At 25.0% G+C, this 19,062-nt stretch overlaps 1 protein-coding gene across 1 annotated transcript; it reads left to right on the forward strand.

Moving 5' to 3' along the window:
• Nucleotides 1-2,207: 2,207 nt before the first annotated feature.
• LOC129968258 (syntaxin-1A-like) lies at nucleotides 2,208-17,203 on the forward strand. Its single transcript, XM_056082114.1, has 9 exons — nucleotides 2,208-2,527; nucleotides 4,257-4,318; nucleotides 6,758-6,856; nucleotides 9,402-9,501; nucleotides 10,470-10,532; nucleotides 11,247-11,317; nucleotides 12,237-12,345; nucleotides 14,286-14,356; nucleotides 17,051-17,203. Exons 2-9 carry the CDS (start codon nucleotides 4,283-4,285, stop codon nucleotides 17,201-17,203), a joined length of 702 nt encoding a protein of 233 aa, XP_055938089.1. The 5' UTR covers nucleotides 2,208-2,527; nucleotides 4,257-4,282.
• Nucleotides 17,204-19,062: the final 1,859 nt, after the last annotated feature.

Consider the following 19,062-nt stretch of genomic DNA (forward strand, 5'->3'; position numbering starts at 1 on the left):
TCATAAAAAATTTCACTGATTCAATTTTATTAGCAGATTATAATAAAGAAACAGAAACATCATCAAACTAATCATGCAATGATATAAAATATTTAAGAAATGTGCAAATTAAAAAAAAAAATCTTACTTATGAAGTAAAACATCAACTGTAATTGCTACAGTATTAAAAAAAATTATGCTTAGCATACTTTAAAAAGAAATCCATTCAATATGGAAATAATAAACCAAAATTTCATGTTCTAATCATCAACATTGGGAGAAGATATATTTGTAGCAATAATGAAAATGATTCAATAATAGTAATACAAATATTGCAATGTGTGTTTAAAAGCAACTTCAAAAATTAATTAAGATTCTACAAAAAATTTTTACTGCTACTAAATCAATATCACTGAAAAGATAATCTTTCAATTTTAAGATAATGAAATTTTTATACTATTATATCTTTAGAAGTTACAGTAGGAAATCATCAAAATTTTGCTTAATTATTAATTAATTAAAAAAATTGACGATAAGAATGTTTTGCATTTCTTCTTTCCAAAGTATATTTATGCAAATAGGTCTAATGATCTGTTTAGTAAAGTCTTCATTGTGCACATGCAGACACATTATCATTTTTTTAGGGAATGCAAATGTGTTTTCTTTGTGTTGTTAATTTAAATATTAGCCTGAAAGGGTTATGCAATAATTAGGTAAAATTAATCACAAAATACAAGGCAGTGAATTTATCTTATCTGAGTTGCTTAAGGAGTTATTTTTAACCATTTACATAGCAACTAATATATTATCTTATATCTATGGCATTACTGATGCCGATGTTGGAAATGTAATGGCAGCTGAAACTTGCATAACAGAAATATAGATTAATTAATCACCTTTAATTCTAAAAATGCTTGCCTTTTTTTTTAAAAAAAATATTTTACAAATTTCAATTTAGATTTTTTTTGTTTGTTTGCTTATATATTAACACAATGTTTATTTCACAACATTATTACTTCGGTTTCTAAAAAGGTCATTTTATTAAAAAAAACTGTACATTTTTACCTCAGAAATATTTTATTTTTTTAAAATAAGCCACATTTATATATATATATTCACATAGTTTTTTTACTAGAAAATTGTTAGCAGTGGAGGAAAGAGCTAAGAAACAAGAAGAAGCTTAAGAATCCTAATTAGAAGAGGCAAAATAAAAAAGCTAAAAAAGTTACTTATTTGACGTAAAACCAACATTATCAACTTCATGAAAAAAGCAGATTTAAATTATCGAAATTATAAGTGAAGGGCATTATGAATGAATTTATTGTAATTTGTCTTACTGGTTAAAAAGACTTAATAAAATTTTACTTATACTATAAGAATCAAGCTTATGAATTCAATTAAAATGGTTCATTAGTATTATATTTTAATAATTATAATTTTTACGATTCAAAATATAGGAAAAAATTTAATAATTGTATTCAATACTTTTTTTTTGTCAGGAAAAAAAAAAAAAAACCTTTTGTGTATACAAAAGTATGGAAGAAGTAATTGGTCCTGGAGCATATCATTATTCCCCTTTCAAACATTACCAGAGACTTAACAAAAGTATAAATGATACTCCGAGCTATAGTTTTAATTATTCACCTTCTCATCAAATTTCGATCTAAAAGATAATATAAACATTTTAACATTATGTCTTTAAGCTGTCCTTTAGAAATGGTACCAGAAGCCACCACCGTGCCACTGCGAAACAAGGATACGATGACATTGGCTATCCTTGAGAAAGTCTTTTGAGTTCATGTTTACTAATTTAAATTAACACAAAAAGCGAAGCATACATGCTACATTATCATTTCCCAATTCATTCATTAATTAAAAATGTTGACATTATTTTTCTTAAAATTGGTTAAATATCGTCAATGACATAGTGACTGGAGGAAAAGGGATACACATATCCTATGCGCTAGTCTTAAGGGTCGCCATGGGCATTAATATAATTAATAACATTAATAGGATCATACCATTTTTAAAAAAAGTATAATAAGAGAGCGAAGAAATACTATCCAACTCTGGCATCATCTATTGCGAAACTAGTGATAATGGCAGGGAGCGAAAATATTATATTATGCCCAAAAATGGGCATTGTGAGAAGAGATAAAATATCTTTGCCTTTATTGCATTGTAAAATGCTTTAGATTAGTTAAATTTCTTTCTCTTCATTGCGCCATTCTGAGTGTGTATTGTCACTTTCTCTGTTATTCTTTTGTTGTACCTTGTTTAGATTACTGATATCTGAACTAGCAATTTTCAATATTTTGCCAAAATAGTCTGACGATATCTTATTAACAAATGGATTTAACATTTCCACGGTGATAGATTTGTGATTTCATCTAAGCTTCAATTATTATCGGTACCTAACAGCAAGAAATCATTTTCCAAAGAATTTCAGAAAATGAGTTGGCAACAATTCTATATTCCTATTCCTACATTTGTTTCGTTATTCGATTCGGCTTCTGCGAAATTTGAACAAGGTACTGAATTGTTTTTGGTAAGTTTACACGAATTAGACTCTAATTTGTAATTCATTTTATAATTAAAGTTAAGTTTTCGATTCTTAAAGACGATAACTGTTGATTTTTCGTCTGTTTGATAATTTAAATATTTAATATCTACGCATATTTATAAAATGTAACAATTTTTCTATATATGATTATTTGTTCTAATAATAACCAAAGCGTCTAATGTGTACCTTAAGCAGAATAGACTGTTGAATCTGAAGCAGCTAAATTTAGCTCACACATAGTTTAAAAGCTAAAAATGTGCAACTCGGGGGATTTTTAAAATTTTTTTTTATCAATTAAAAATTAAATGAAAGTGTGATGTTTTTCTTTCATATATTCCGAAAATATTATAGCTCATAAATATTTTTATCAGAAAATTTAAAAATTTTCACTGACACCAATTTATTTTTCATATAATTTTTTTCCTAATTTTAATTTTTCTTTAGAATTTTATTACAACATTTAACTGTTATAATGAAATTCAGTTTAGTTTCATTCTTATTATATTCATTTTAATTTGCATTTTTCATCCTATTATGATGATCACTGTATTAAGATTTGACTTTTTTTAAAAAAAAATATGAAGCAGATTAGTTTTTAAAGTAAATAAAATTGATGAAATATATTTACTGCATTTCAGAAATAAATAACAATTTTTTTTTTGTACTCTACACATTTCTAAGGATTATTTCTCATTTCTGTTATATAATTTGGTGCATAAAAAATATTATTACTCTTTAATGTTGAACATTTTCTTTCTTATTGCATGTCTGCTCTAATTTTGTTCTTTGCACAAGGAAACAATAATTCTCTAAGATATTACAAAAGTTATGAAACATATTCAGTGACACACATAAAAATGTTTTTGATTTGAATTATTTCATTTAATACCTTTATATATTTTATGAGCATATTTTAGATCAAAAGCAACATAAAGGATTAAAGTTTAATCAATTCCCATTTTAGATAGGATCAAATTTTAGGTGAGATAGCAAATAAATAGAATGAATAGAGTAATAATGAATGTAAAAAAAGCTAGTTCATGTTATATGACATATCTATATAAGACTATACATATCTTTTGTTGAAAATCATTTATTCTGGTGAGTCAATTGGTTGTTAAAGTAAGCTTATGGTAAATATAATTAGGTGATTATTTCATTCTGTCTGAAAAAACAAGTATTCAAATAAATAATTGAATATATAATTTCAAACATTGAATTTACATTTAAACTTAATTTTACTGTTCAATTTTTTTTTCACTATTTATTTAGTTTTTTAACAAAATATTCAACATGTGACAAACTTTCTTGTCTCAACTTACTAATAATTATCATTTTATGATAATTATTTTATATGACTAATTATTGATCATTTTATATGATCCTATCTATCTCTTTCATCTTATTTAAATAAATTGATAAATCTAAAAGGTTATATATATATATATTTGAAAGGTTAAATTTTTTTTCCTAAATAATAGCAAATTAATATTTTGAATAAAATGCCATTTTACCTTTTATTTTCTAAAATATGTAATTTCATTTCCAACTTTTGTTTAAATTGGATTTATCGCATGATTTTTAATTGTATGTTTTGAATTAATTTTTTTTTGTTAGTATATATGAATTCCATTCAAATTAGATTGTGCAAATTTCCATTCAAATAGATATATTTGAGTTTAGAATTCAAATTAATAATTCTTTTAAATTTCAGATTTTCTTTGTCATTGACAGTCAAGAATGGTTGTGAGAGACAGAAAGGCCGAATTTCTTAATGTAAGAAAGATTTATTAATTTATCATATATTGACCTGAGTGCTTACCAGTTTGCAGACTCCAAGCTTGAATGTCGATATTGCTTGAGCCCCAAGAGTTGTTCATGAGAATTTTCTATAAGATTTGGTTTGTTATTTCTATGCCTTGGCAGACTTTCAACTAGGGTCTTTCTAACAGATATGTATCGTAACTTCTTATTCAGAATACTATGTTTACTCATTGTTATTTATTTCTTAAGAGAATGGCAATCTTCAGACATTAGCTGTTTTAATATACTTTGTTATATGTAGGGATGTAAGTTTTTATTATGTTTTATTAATTTTTAAATTTATTAGTAATTTTTTGACAATCAGAATGGTGATTTTAATGACAAATGCTGTTGACTTAAAAAAAAAAAAAAACATTTTTATGGAGTCTAATTTTCAGTTGGAACCTGAAATTAAGCCAATTGAATTGCGTTGTACAGTATTAGTTTTGATTGACTAAAGTTGGGAGATTGTATTACAAATAAAGTCTTTTATTATATGATATTGATGAAAAAGCATAAAAGTAATGAGAGAGCAATGGTACAAAATACTTTTAAAATATTCTGTAAAATTAATATTTCAAAAATAAAAATTCATGGCTGATTATAATTTGATGTTAGAATGACACAAACAGTTTTGAAAATTGAAGGTGAAACTTTTTGTTATTTAAATGCTACTTTTAAAATGTATCTACAAAATATAAGTTTTTAAAAATATTTTTTTATTAAATTTAGAAGCATTTTAAATTAAACATGGAAACATTCTTAGTCGTTTGAAAATTTCCGAATGAGATTTTACTAATTAAGTTAAACAATTATTTCTCTTTTCTGGAAATAAATAAATAAAAAAAAGGATTTAAACACTAAAGATTTAGAATATTCTATCATTATTTTGATGATACTTTTATACATGCATTTTATCTCGATATATTCAGTGTACAGGGGTAATAATGTTTTTACAACAGTATTATAAAGTTTAAAATTTCCATAAAATATGAAAAAAAAAAAAAAAAAAAAACATCATTCAAATTTTTTAAAATATATTTTATGGATAGAAAAAGTTTTGGTAAAGAAAAAATTTAGCAAAATAGATTTTTAATAATTGATGTTTTATTATTAATAACTTATAAAATTTCCTGCATTCTTTTGATTGTTTAAAAAATTTTCAAAATTATTCTCTTATGATAATTGAAGACTCGATAATAATAAATAATAACATCCTGAAAAGTTTTAATATATATATTGTATTAATCAAAATATTCAATTTGCAGAGAAAATTGTAATAGAAAACTAGAGACAGCAGAAAAAATAGATTTATTCACAAATTTTATTAAAAAAATTTTCCATTCAGCTAAGTATCACTTGAAATAAAATCCTTTGAATAATTTATAAGAATTAAAAAGCAATTGGTGAATTTTTACAAATCTGAGAAAGATAGCATATTTGTTTTTTGACTTTAAAAGCAATAAATAATATTTCCCATCTCGAAACTTTCCAGGACATCAGTAATCCCTACAATGTAGTGTACAATTCTCTTCTAGTAGTTCCATGTTTAATATTTCCATTACGTTTGTAATTTGTGTAGAATCTGTGTAATTTGGCTATTTTTATTATTTTCGAAATAAAGTTTAATAAGCAAAAAAATTTTCAATTTTATTTTGTTGTATATACAGTTTTTGAATAATTTGTATAATTTAAATTAATAAAATAAGGTACTTGTTAACTAAAAATGATGTATTATGCAGTAAAAGTAATTCTTGACTGATTTTTTTTTTTTCATTAGGCATATTTTTTCTTGTAAAATTCAGTGAAGACTGCAAATTTTAGGCAATTGTTATCTAATTATTTGTCTTTAGCACAATCCTTTGCTGACTAATTACATTAATTATGTGATGCATGCCGATTCTGACAAATTGATAGATATTTAAAGCAGAAATATTCATATTTCACTTTAGTTAATTTTATTTAAAACGGTAATATATTTCAATAGTTAATGTGTTACCTGATTAAAGGTTATTCAGATTTAAGTTTGTTATTCCTGATGTTAAATTTTAATTGAAAATTAAGTGTTAAAATTCTCAAATTTATTTCTAATTTTTAAGAAGGATATAAATTTTTACTACCTGTGAAAGTGATACATTTGTGGTGGTACCCGCATAAGCCAGATAACAGATAGTGTGCAACTCGAACTTGCACACTTTATTTAAGGGGTATTATATGGTATTTGCTCTTTAAACGAATATATTTATACCTTTTCTTTGCAAAAGGGCCTTTCAAACTCTCTTAGGTTATTGACTTTTTGTTAATTGGTTTTTGTAACTCCTCTAACTAGTTATTTAGAAATTCGTTGTAAATATTTTTTCTCGATTTGTCTTGCTTTTAGGTTTTATATTTACATATACATTATGATTTTAGAAAGCAAGGAAACCTGAAGCTGTTTTTAAAACTAAATCGCAATCAAAATTTGCAGAAGAAGATGAAAATGTGAAATTTATTTTAAATTTTTTGAAAAAAGTATGTTATTTTTATTAATTAAATTAAATGTAATTTTTTCTGTCTATTGAATGTTTTAAATTTTATAGCTTGTTGAAACTCACAAGTTCTTCATAAATTGTTTTTAGTGATGGTCTGGATGTATAATTTTAATTTAAAAAATGTATCTATAAAACTGACTCTACTTAATCTTTGGAATTTTTATTTGGTATTTTTTATCAGATTCTCTTATTTCCATTTATAATAAAGATGGATATGTGTGCATGTGAGTATTTCTGTGTACATGTTAGAACTCTACAGGCTAGACCAGTTGCATATCTAACCAGGCTATATCTAACAAATTTGGTAGATATATACTTTGGTAGCTAAGATTGTGCTTCTCGAACTGCTGAAAAAAAATTAATTAATTGAACAGTATTCTGAATTTCAGTATTTTTGCATCATAACTTTCTAAAATAATATTGAAAAAAAATTACACTATTTCAAATTTTTAAAAAAAATTTTCCTCTTAATGGACCAATTAATAATAGAAATTGGTGCTGAATTTTGGTAATTTTTTTAAAAAAATATTTTTAACCAATATTTTAAAAAATTGGCTGTATTATGGCCTTGAAATTCAGTTTATTCATCAAATGTTTAATTGCATGATTTACTTCCATTATTGAAAGCTAAAGTAGGTTTTTAAATATCCATGTAGTTTATGCAATAAATAACAAAGTAAAGTTACAATACCTCCAAATTTTGAAGCTCAATGAACCTCACATTTACATTTTAAATAGTTCTATAATGTTATGAGGCTAGTCTTCATTAGAAATGTTCATATATTCAATGAATAGAACAATACACAATTCAAATAACATGGCTTTAAAGTTTTACAGTTTGATGGAAATGTAGGCATGAAGTTATATATAAAAGATTTAACTAAAATTTAATATAACCAGCATCTTCATCATATCAGCTGGTGGGTAATCAGTATTTAATATAACCTTAATATTAATATATAATGTGTTGTTACAGGCATTAAAGTCAAATTTAGATAATTTTTAAATATTTTTTTTCCCTATCAATTTAATTTATATAGAAATCTACAACAGTGATTACATTTGTCTTTTCATTACTTATAAGAGCAGATGAAATCAAGTAACTATAATTATGGAGATCATATTTCTACACACTATTCTAGTTAAAAATTCATACTGAAACAGTTGTACTGGAGATTTTAATTAGATAAAGTTGTGGTACATCTAACTAAATAAGATGTGAATAACCTTCGTCTATTTTATGTGATTTTTACAATTTTATACCATATTCAGTATCAAGAGACAGCATTTGAATAACACCCCATGCTTCCAAGCTTTCACATCTTGGCTGCTGTAGAGTGTTTAATTTAAAATGGATTTAATGAACAGCTCATAAAAATTAAGAAATAATTTGAAAAATTATTAAGTATCAGTAAATATATAAGGGCAGTATAAAAATTTGATTAAAAAATGATTATTATCAGTACTCTAATTTTAATGTGATAGTAATATTAAACAAGGGTTGTCATATGTTATTGCTGAACTTGAGTTATCTAATAGTATTCTGGCTCTTTTCTCCATTCTATATTTAAAAAGAATGTTATCTGTATTATTTTTATGATGCTGTATAACATTCCTTAATATAACAAATACTGAACTATATACTTTTTGAAGCTTCTTAAAAAGAATAATCTATTCTTTATTGTAAAATTTGTTATAAATATAAGAAGTTGTATGCTGTGTAAATAGAAGGAATGGTCATTTAGGTGAATGTAACATATTGCTGCATCAAGTTTCTGGGTACTCCTTTAAAATTTTTATTCAAGAAATACCTCATAATTCTGACATTCAACGGAGGCATATTTTATTATATTTGAGTTCCAATAAAATAATGCAAAAATTTCTTAAAATTTCTGGAAAAAAGATGGACATTATATAGTCATTTGTCTGTATAAACATTTTTGAGTTATAAAAGGTATTATTTTTATTAATCATGATATTTTATGCTCTGAAATAATGTATTTATTATTATTCACTCTGAGTTTATTTAACATTTTGCTATTAGTTTTATTGTACTATGCCTTAAACTTCTATCTGTTGAAGCTATCATTTATTAAATGAGATTCTTATTATAAAAAGCATATTTATTTCTAATTACAAATTTTTATTTGTTGGACTTTATTCATTCTGGCTGTAAGAGCATCTTCATGTGAATGTTGGTAAAGGATAGTTAATTGATATACCTATATTATAATTTTGAAATCATATTAAAAAGGTCACAAACTAACTGTTGGGCAAACAGTGTAGTTGCAACTTAAGAATAATTTTGCTATAATGAATTTAATAAAAACAATTTAAAACATTTTTTTCTCATATTTTAAATACTAAAAATAATTTGAAATATAAAATATTTATATGGAATTTTTCATCAATATTTCTTTAATATATTTTACATTCTGTTCCTCTTTAATACTGTTTACTTAGTGTATGTTTTGTAATGTAAATTTATTGTGGATTTAATGGTTTGTGATTATTTTATGTTTTAGGTTGAAGATATAAACAATTCTTTTGAATTTGTGACTAAGGGTATAGGAGATGTTATCAAAATCCAAAGTGCAATTTTAGAATTCAGTGAAACTGATGAAAGTGCGTATATATATATATATATATATATATATATATATATATATATATATATATATATATATAAGAGAAATAAAAATTATTTTAATTTTTTGTAAATCCCTTTTGGAATATTGTTATATATAATAGAAATAGAAAACGATGTACTTTAAATTATTACTTATAACAGGAAAACTTTACATTTATATTATTTTTCACTGTTATTTCTTAATGAAGTCAGCTAAATAAATATTACAGTTCCAAAAAATAAATGCAATAGATTATTTTAGCATTTTAATTTTTTTTTATTCATTCTTTTTTTAAAAATAGAATAAGTTAAAAAAAATTAAAGCATGGAATTCATGCAGATAAATAATGCATATAATTTATCACTTTTAAGTGAAGTTTGATAATTAAAAATGAACTAAATGCATATGAATTATTGCATTAGAATTTCAATTTTATGAAAGATTTTCTAAGAAAAATTTGCAAGTAGTAATAATAATTAAGTAATATTAATATGATAAGGAATATTTTGCTTAGAAAAAAATTTTAATGTTTAGTTTATATTTAAGTTGAATTATACTACATTTTAAAGTAGGTAAAATTCATTTCAATTTTCCATCAGATAAAATTATTAATCTCCTTTGACAAAATATTAAAGCTCATATTTTCTTGTCATTTTAATTAATGTGTTACAAAGACAAGTTACAGATAGAAAAAATAAGTTGCTGCTGTTATGATTATTCATCAATTTTAAAATATTTTTTGTAGTATTGATTTTATTAATTTTTGCTTATTAATTTTTTTAAACAGATATTACATAGATATTTAAAGAAATTGAAAGCAGAGACCTCTAAAAAATATTTTAAAAATTATATTGGTTTGTTTACCATAGTAATTTTTTACAAAAGAAATTAATTTTATTTGTGATTATATATTGCTTTTTAAATAAAAATGCATTCTTTATTAATTAATAACTCATAATTTAGCATTGTTTAGCACTTATCAAAGTATAAAAAAGGAGCTTCTATCAATTTCAAGAAAAATATCTAGTAAGTATAATTTTTAATTTAATTATGGGCTGTAAGAATTATTGTAATGAAACCTTCATTGATCACTTTAAAAAAAAAGATTCTTCTATTGTTTGAAAATAATTGTGCTTCTATTTCACCAACAGTAATAAAAGAAAATTTCAAGTTATTTTAAAGTTTTAATTAAAATCCTCATTTTATTATTTCATTGCTTTTATTTGCTCATTTATTGCTATTCATTGCTTTACTCATTTCATTGCTTTTATTTTATATATCACTTATGTAAGTAAATAATTGATTAACAGTATATTATCTGATCTAGAAGAATGTAAAAAAAAAAAAAAAAAAAAAATACAGCGAGATTTTAATATCAGCTGTTATGTTTGGAATAATTTTGTTGGAATTAGTTTAAAAATTTTTTTGTTTGCTTTAATTGAGAATAGATGAACTTTTAGAAATTTTTTTTAAACCACAGTTTAGGCTGTGCTGTTAATGAGAGATGTTCTAGAATGTTACATGTTATGATATATGAAGATTGTTACTTTGAAATCAATTTATTTTTCCATCAGTGGATTTCTCATTTGATTGGATATGACTTGTGTTAAATTATGTTACAATAAAGTGCCAGCTTTAGATTGCAAGACCAGTTTTGAAGTTTTAATGATTTTAGTACCTGATATATATTTTTATCTAGAATATTTTTTAAATAATTGCCAAATAATTGTTTATTTAAAGATTTGGCTAATTCTTTTAATCAAGAACAATTTTCCGATATGCCTGCTGAATTACGTATCTGCAATACTCAGGTATTTATATATATATCTTTTTGATTAAATGTATTTTAGGATTTTATTTTATGTTTTGATTGGATGATATAAAAAATTATTTGTAGAATTTTTATTAATCACAAGTAATTAATAATTATTACATAAAAATGCATTATGATTGTGAATAAATTATTTAAATGGAAGGAAAGTATTTGAGGCACTGAAGGATTCTGTTTCATACTAATATTGATCATCAATAAAATATGATAAGGATAATTTTACTGCTAAAATTGCAGTGAATTAGCTTATTAATTTTTCAGAATTCACTAACACAATATGGATTGGTATTGCAACAGCTTGACTGGAAAATTGCTATGTGGAATCAGCTATTCATCCAATTTAAACTTAGTCTTTGAAATTATAAATAGAAGCAGCAGTGCAAATTTATTTGAAGTGCACTGGGTTATAATTAAGAGTTATACTCAATTTTTATTGCACATATTTTTAAATGTTAAGCTTTTTAATAATTTAACGAATTATATTTCACATAATATGACAATATAACAATCTGCCAATAACTTTCAGGTAATTTTTTTGTTTAGATCTAATCAAATACTTTGGACTTAAAAAAAATTTTTTAATGGTGTTTAACTTGCATATTTTCAGCTGATGATTTTTCAGTAAATTTGCTTTTTCATCAGTATTGATCATAATATTACTAATTCCCATTGCAATTTTTATTTCATTTAGATATATAACAAAAATAAAGTTATAACATCTTTTTATTTGCTTGTTTTATATTTCAAACCAACTTCAGTTTTTGACTTTCTGCTAATCTTGTAGGAGGGTGACCATTTTATTTTTATCATTAAAATGAATTTAAAAAAATACAAAATTGATTTTTTTTGTTTTTAAATTGTTTTATTTTTTGATAATTAATTTTTATTATCTATATTAGACTATTACCTTGAAAAAGAAGTTTTCTTCTACCATCTCATATTATTACAGTATTCAAGAAGAATATAGAAATACATGCAAGGCTCAAGTAAAAAGGCAAGCTGAAATTGGTAAGACAATATTTTTTAAAAAAGGAAATGTGCATTCATTAATATTTTGAATTATTCTTTGCTTTTTTTGCTTCAGTTATTACATATAGTACATTACTTTTTGAAATTTATAATGAAAAATCATTAATGTTTAGATTAAATTAATATTACCAAATATTACAGTTAATTCTCTACCCGTTTGAATTTAAGTTAAAAATCTGATTTTCTAAGAAAGTATTGGATTTTAACATTCTGATTTTGTGCGAAGACTTATTACTGGTTAAAAACTTTTAGAAAATGAAGTCGAATTGAAATTGTATGAAGAGAAACAAACAAACAAATTAAAACTTTTGAAAAATTAAACAGATACCACAGTTAACATTTTGTTCATGGAAGGAAACATGTCAAACTTCACTCCGTAACTTATATGCGACTTGCTTACTAAGATTATCTGTGCAGGTTTATTAATGCTGCTGTTTAAATGAAATACAAATAATTTGACACAAGATTTGAAAATTTGAAATCACCTGGAATTATCTTTTATTTTCTTGATTAATATCTATTCAATATATTTTTATACAGTAATAAAATTAATAGGATATCAATTTCAATGAAAAAATGAGTGCAAGTTGCTGATTTACAAATATTTTCTAATCAGGCTAGGAATTTTGTACTCAAAATTCAATCAATTTCCTAATTAAGAAGTACTTATCATTATGAGGATTTGTTTACTTTATCAAATGAAAAAAAAAATCTTGAATATCTATATTTAATTCGGTTTAAGTCAATTTTGAAAGGATTTTCTTTAAAATGGAAAAATTAATGACAACAAAAGTTTGTTAGTAAATTATTGTTAGTATTTCTTAACCTTTTATTTAATTTTTTGTTTTGTGTCATACATTCTATTTACAAACCTTTGTTTCTTTTCTCTTTGGTCTATTTTTTTGTTAAATAATCATGTAGTCCCTTTGCCATCTTTGAGCTTGATATATTTAATGTATATGATCTTACTTAATTATGTTGTAAATGCTGGAGCTACCCTGCTGAATTATTTTTCTGTGAGAAAAAAATTATCATTCCAAATACTTATGTTGTGGAAAATTTTTCTTAAATTTTGTCATATAGTTTTCTGTTATTGTAATAAAATTATTTTCTTAATGAAAATAAGAAATTTATGATTTCAGCTTTTATGAAATTGTATAAAAGAACTATAGAAGTATTATAATTCATATTGTTTTTATGCTCTTATTACTCTTATTCTTTAATGAATACATATTTTTTTATCGTTGAATGCATCTAGACTTTTGTTTTCCATTTGTAACGCTCTTCATATATTTATAAGTAGAGCTTTTAATTTACCAAATTGATGAAGATTTCAATATTTCCCTTATTTATGTATTTTTTTAATGAAGAAGTGAATGTCGTATCTTTTTAGAAGACATTTCTGCTGTTATCAATAAATAAAAATAGAAAATATTAAAAAGTAATAATTTAACTAATTACAATTAATTAAACTAATTACTTTTGAAAAATAAATTTTTGAAAGTATAAAATGTTAAAAATAACATTATCATGTTTTTGAGATTCTGTTACCCTAAAGTTTTACTGGGTTTACTCCTTTACAAAATATTTCCATACAGTTTGAAAGGAACGTTAAATCGAATTATTAAAAAATCACATTAAATTTTTTTTTATAAATTAGAACAGAATTTTTTTTCTTAAATCAATGTATTGTATGGTTTGTTGTTTTTGCTTGGAGTGATTTCATTTTCTCATGTATTATAAAGTATATTTTCTATTAAATCTTTGCTTTTAAATTACCGTTTATATTTTTATTCTTTATCTTTAATTCTATTTCTTTAAAGTATAATTGTATAAATTATGAAGCAATCATATATGATGTTTTGAATGAGCATTGTTATATTCTACTTTGTTTAAATAAATTACGTACTCTTCTATAGCTGGTGCTGATGTTTCAAGATTAAATTTAGATGAAATTATTGGCTCTAAAACTGACATATTTCTTCAAACTGTAAGTACTGCTTTATTCAATAGTTAAAGTTTTTCCTCTTGCAATATAACCTTAGTTAATTGCTATGATAATGCAACTATAAATAACAATTTAACTGAGACATATTTCAGTTTTATTGTTAATTTTCCAAATGACCGGTAGTATTTAAGATTATACTAAAAAAGTAAGAATCCTAATATTTTAAAAAATTACTTTGTACTTATTTTAAAATACAAAGCTTCATGAAAAATTGAGATAACAATTTTGGAAAGAATACACTTTGGGTGTGAGAGGCTAATGATACCTAATTTACATGATAGGTGTTTTTAAGCCTGTATTTATGAGCACTCTGTGCCAAAATCGATCGTCTATGCGGAAACCAGTCAGAATTGGCTTAATGTGGAAGTTTATGGCTCTCTCTGGAATACGAAATAGTGGAACTCTACAGTAGTGAGATTTACCTTGGAAATAGGATGTGGTGAGTTTTAGGGTTTTGAGAACAAGCGGATGGAGGAAGGCAGAGTAGGAGATAGAAGAAAAGGGAAGTGTATAGATTAGCATGGCATGCGATGCTCGTGAATGACTTGATTAAAAGCATAGTTTAATAAATGGATTGGAATGGATGACACTACTCTATATAAATCCAACCACTCCATGGCAAAACTAATCATTAGCTTAGAAACCAGTCAGATTTATCGTGGCATCGTAAAAGTAAGCAAGTAAGCATACGTAGTAAAGATAAATATGTAAAAGTAAGCATCGTAAAAGTTTACGTATTTATTGTAAAAGTAAGGTTAGATGCCTAACCTATTTCAATTTTCACCACTCCAAGCCTTTTGGAATAGGCTCAGCTGACTCATTATGAAAATACGGGGGGGGGCGGAGTACTTAGATTGCTAATGATTATTTAGATTGCGAATGAGTGTGTGTAAATCGTAAATGGAAAACGTAGGAACCTATTCAATATTCTGTAACAAGAAATTTGTCTGGGCAATTTTGAGAAAGCGAGTGAAGGAATTTGAGATAAAAGTTATGGAGTTGATTTACTTTGCATAGATTCATTCCATGCAATGCAGGTATACTCATGACCAGTTTAAATGGTGTTCCTACAAAAATAGAATATAATTAAAAAAAATCAACCTCATCTACTCCATTTCTTTTTTCATGATCATGAATGACGTCTTAATTATAATAACCAAATTTATTTGCTACATGCTCGAAATCGCAAAATTTCTGATGCTCCTAAAAATATTAAAAGGATTTTTTAATGGTCAATGTTTTTTAGTTTTATTTTCATAAACAAGGATTAAAAAATGAAATAAATTGCCAATATCTGTCATTCTCTGTGAAACTGACTTGTTTTCATTTTGAATTGACTCTCCAAGATTTATTAAGTTTTCTTTTTATTTTCTAATAATTAAAATAACACACTTTCCTCAACATTATATCATTCTTTGAAGCTTATTCTCTGAACATCGTAGTTTGTTTGAAAGTTAAAAAAAATATGAAGAGGGAAAACATTTTACAGTGCGTCTTCACCTCCCCTTCAGCTAGTATAATTTCACTGCTTGCTTTTCTGACACTGTGCCAGAGTGCTACAAATAATATACTCAAATTTATTCAAAACAGAATTAAGTGTCGGTTTATTTTTGGATCATTAAATTAAGGAATTTGTTTTCCATATTTTTAATTTCTTTCCTGATCTATTTCGCTATGTGATCCTGTTTTACAGCTATAATTTTTACCTAAGTGTGGAGGGAAAAAGAAAAGTGCACCATTTAGTCACTTACGCAAAGACTGCAGTTTCCTACCGGTTATTCCCCTACTCTTCCTTTTTGCCATAGGCCTCAACAGCCATAAAAAATTTAGATCCACTCAGCTGGCATTGCACTAAAGAATCTGTTTGTTTGTTATATAAAATTTAAAACTGCTAAAAAAATATCTGTTGATCTTTTTTTTTTTTTTTTTGAGAAAAGACATGGGAAGTTCCAACAATTCTCTTCAATATCAAGTTCTTCCCTTTCTCTCTCTCTCACACACACACATCTTGAGGGGGCCATTATGTCTTATGCGTAAAAGGACCTACTTACCGTGGCCAAACTGGTAAACTGGTCAGTCAGCAATTAAGTAATTCAATCATGCTTTCGGATTGCAACATTTGTGATAAATGGGATCAAAATAGACAGACCCTAATAGATTTAAGACTGTACTGTTTAACTTTACTATTTGAGTGTTTTTAATCCTAAATCTTGGCCGATTCGAATTTTTTTCAGGCCTTTTGAGTTTTCTTTATTAATATAACGTTAAAATACCGTCTGGAATTTATTTTGTTTCTTTTGAACTAAAGTCTGCAAAATAAATTTTAAAAAATTATTATTTATTAGTTAAATACATATACTTTGTTCACAGTGATCTTGAATAAATAACTGTTAACTAAAATCAAGGATGAAGTAGGTTGTTATAGGTTCTAAACAGTGGGTTTACGACATTTAAAATTTTGGAAACTTTGTTTTAAATGATTTAAAGGGGGAAAAAAAATTGAGTCCTCAAGCTATGTAAACACCTCTAAAAATATGATTTTATCAATGAAAGCTAAGAAAATTCTTAGTAACAAATGTTTTATTCAAATTAATAAATTAATTTCATTTCAGTTTGCTGTAGAATATTTGTGCATAGATAAAAGATAACTCTACAGAAATCTTTTTCCCTTTTAAGGTATTACCAGATTATGATGTGACCCATCATTTCTTGCATGAAGTAAAGAAAAGGCACGAAAATTTTCTTAAAATGGAACAGACCATTGAGGATCTCCGTGATTTATTTTTTGATCTTGCACTGATTGTGCAAGTAGATGTAAGCAGAATTTAAATTTTTTTTTAGATTTTAATTTTTTTTTGAAAATTATTAATCGATCTATATTAGACTGAATAATTCCTCTTAAATTTTGTGATCAAGAAAATGTTTAGCAGGTTTTTAATTATTTAAATTGTCATATATACCCAAAAATGTTATGCGTATTATTAGCTATCTTCTTAATGACCAACTGTGCGTTCGCCTAATATCTATATATTTCAAACTTGTCTTCTTTGGTGACAAGCTGGTTCCTTAAAAAAATATTGATTAAAATTTCCTTTGAATCTTTTGTTTGTAACTTATTCTTAATTTACATTCTCGGCAAAATAATTTTACATTTTAATAGTTCAGGTAACTTGTAATACTTTAGAGATATTACATAGTTATGTTCATTTTGCTATGCACTTTAATTTGTTATTTAATTTAAAAGTTGAATTTTAATTTTGGAAAGGAAATATTTAAACTTCAACAATCCAGTAACAGTCTTACTGAATCAAAGTAAATTCGTAAAAATATAAAGTCAGAAAGATGAATCATTCAACATTGAAGTTTTAGATCTATTACATAATACATTTTATGATTTCCACAATATAATATATCGGAGGAGTATTCAATAAAAATTTCATTGACTCAATTAAAAAAAAAATTGGCATCTTTAGATAAAAAATAAAACTCCGTGATAGCATAAACATGTTTAAAAATGCATGAATGCATAAAATAAAAAAATGCTTATTTCTAAAATTCAACATTTTAGTAACCGCTTCAATATTCAAAATTTATTAGAAGCATGCTTTGAACAGAAATCTTCTCAATATGGAAATAAGTCGATATTTTATAGTTTGTTTGTCAGTAAATGGAAGGGGGAGAACAAATAAACATGATGACATATTATTAATAGCAACAATGTAAGCAGTTTGTATTGACTTACATAGTTTTGATAGTTTTTTGATCAATGAGATTATTGTATGGCTCATGAGGAACTTTGATTGTGCTATTGCGATAGACGAGGGGAACTTTATGATTGATTTTTAATTTAATATTAATAGTATAATTTAATATAATTAGCATGGTTATATAAACAAAAAAAAAACTCATTTTTTCTAGTCATTTCTGAATTATGATTAATTAGGGATAAAGCACTGTTATTGTTTTTAGGCATTTATTGCGATTTTCCACTTGGAGAACCAGCTTTCTTGTTCTTCGATGTGTTTGTTTAATGTGTGAGTGATGAATTTTATGTTTCTGTTTTTAGCCGGTATAACTGCGTCATCTGTGAAAATGCATAGTTTGGTATTGTATTTCTGAGTTATAGCATTAATAAATATTGAGTATAAGGTAGGGGATAATTTAACTCCTTGCGGTACACCTGCTTTTATGAAGCGAAGTTTGGAGAGTGTGGTGTTAATGTGTAATATGAAATTTCTGTAAAAAGAAAGGAGAAAATTAATTTTATATGAGGGGGAGGAGTGTTGTAAGAGATTAATTTATAAATGAGTCCTTTCAGCTACACTCTATCGAATGCTTTATGAATATTGAAGAAAACTGCTTCCATATTTTCTCTATTTTCGAAGTCTACGGTGACATATTCAACGACTCTAAGGAATTGTTGGGTGGTAGACAATTTGGGTTTAAAGCCGAATTGCATATTATTATTGAACCGAATTGCATGTTATTATTGAACCGAAATGCATGTTATTAGAATGTTAATATTGAGGTGCTTATTAAGTTTTTGTTAAGTTTTTGTTAAGCTAAAATGTTCTGTTATTTTGCTAAAATTTGGAAGGAGTGATATTAGTCTGTAGCTGGTGGGATCAGTAGGATCTTATCCAGGTTTTAAAATAGGAATCACGACAGCAGTTTTCCAAGTTGAGCGG

This window comes from Argiope bruennichi, chromosome 5 (genome assembly GCF_947563725.1).
Source record: "Argiope bruennichi chromosome 5, qqArgBrue1.1, whole genome shotgun sequence".
NCBI classification, from domain to species: Eukaryota; Metazoa; Arthropoda; class Arachnida; order Araneae; family Araneidae; genus Argiope; species Argiope bruennichi.

What these genes read in the sequence shown, in the direction of transcription:
- LOC129968258 (XM_056082114.1), top strand. Translation starts at nt 4,283, where the DNA reads ATGGTTGTGAGAGACAGAAAGGCCGAATTTCTTAAT. An exon ending in AATTTCAAGAAAAATATCTA is followed by an intron (nt 10,533 to 11,246) that starts GTAAGTATAATT and finishes GTTTATTTAAAG; the next exon opens with ATTTGGCTAATTCTTTTAAT. An exon ending in AAAAAGGCAAGCTGAAATTG is followed by an intron (nt 12,346 to 14,285) that starts GTAAGACAATAT and finishes ACTCTTCTATAG; the next exon opens with CTGGTGCTGATGTTTCAAGA.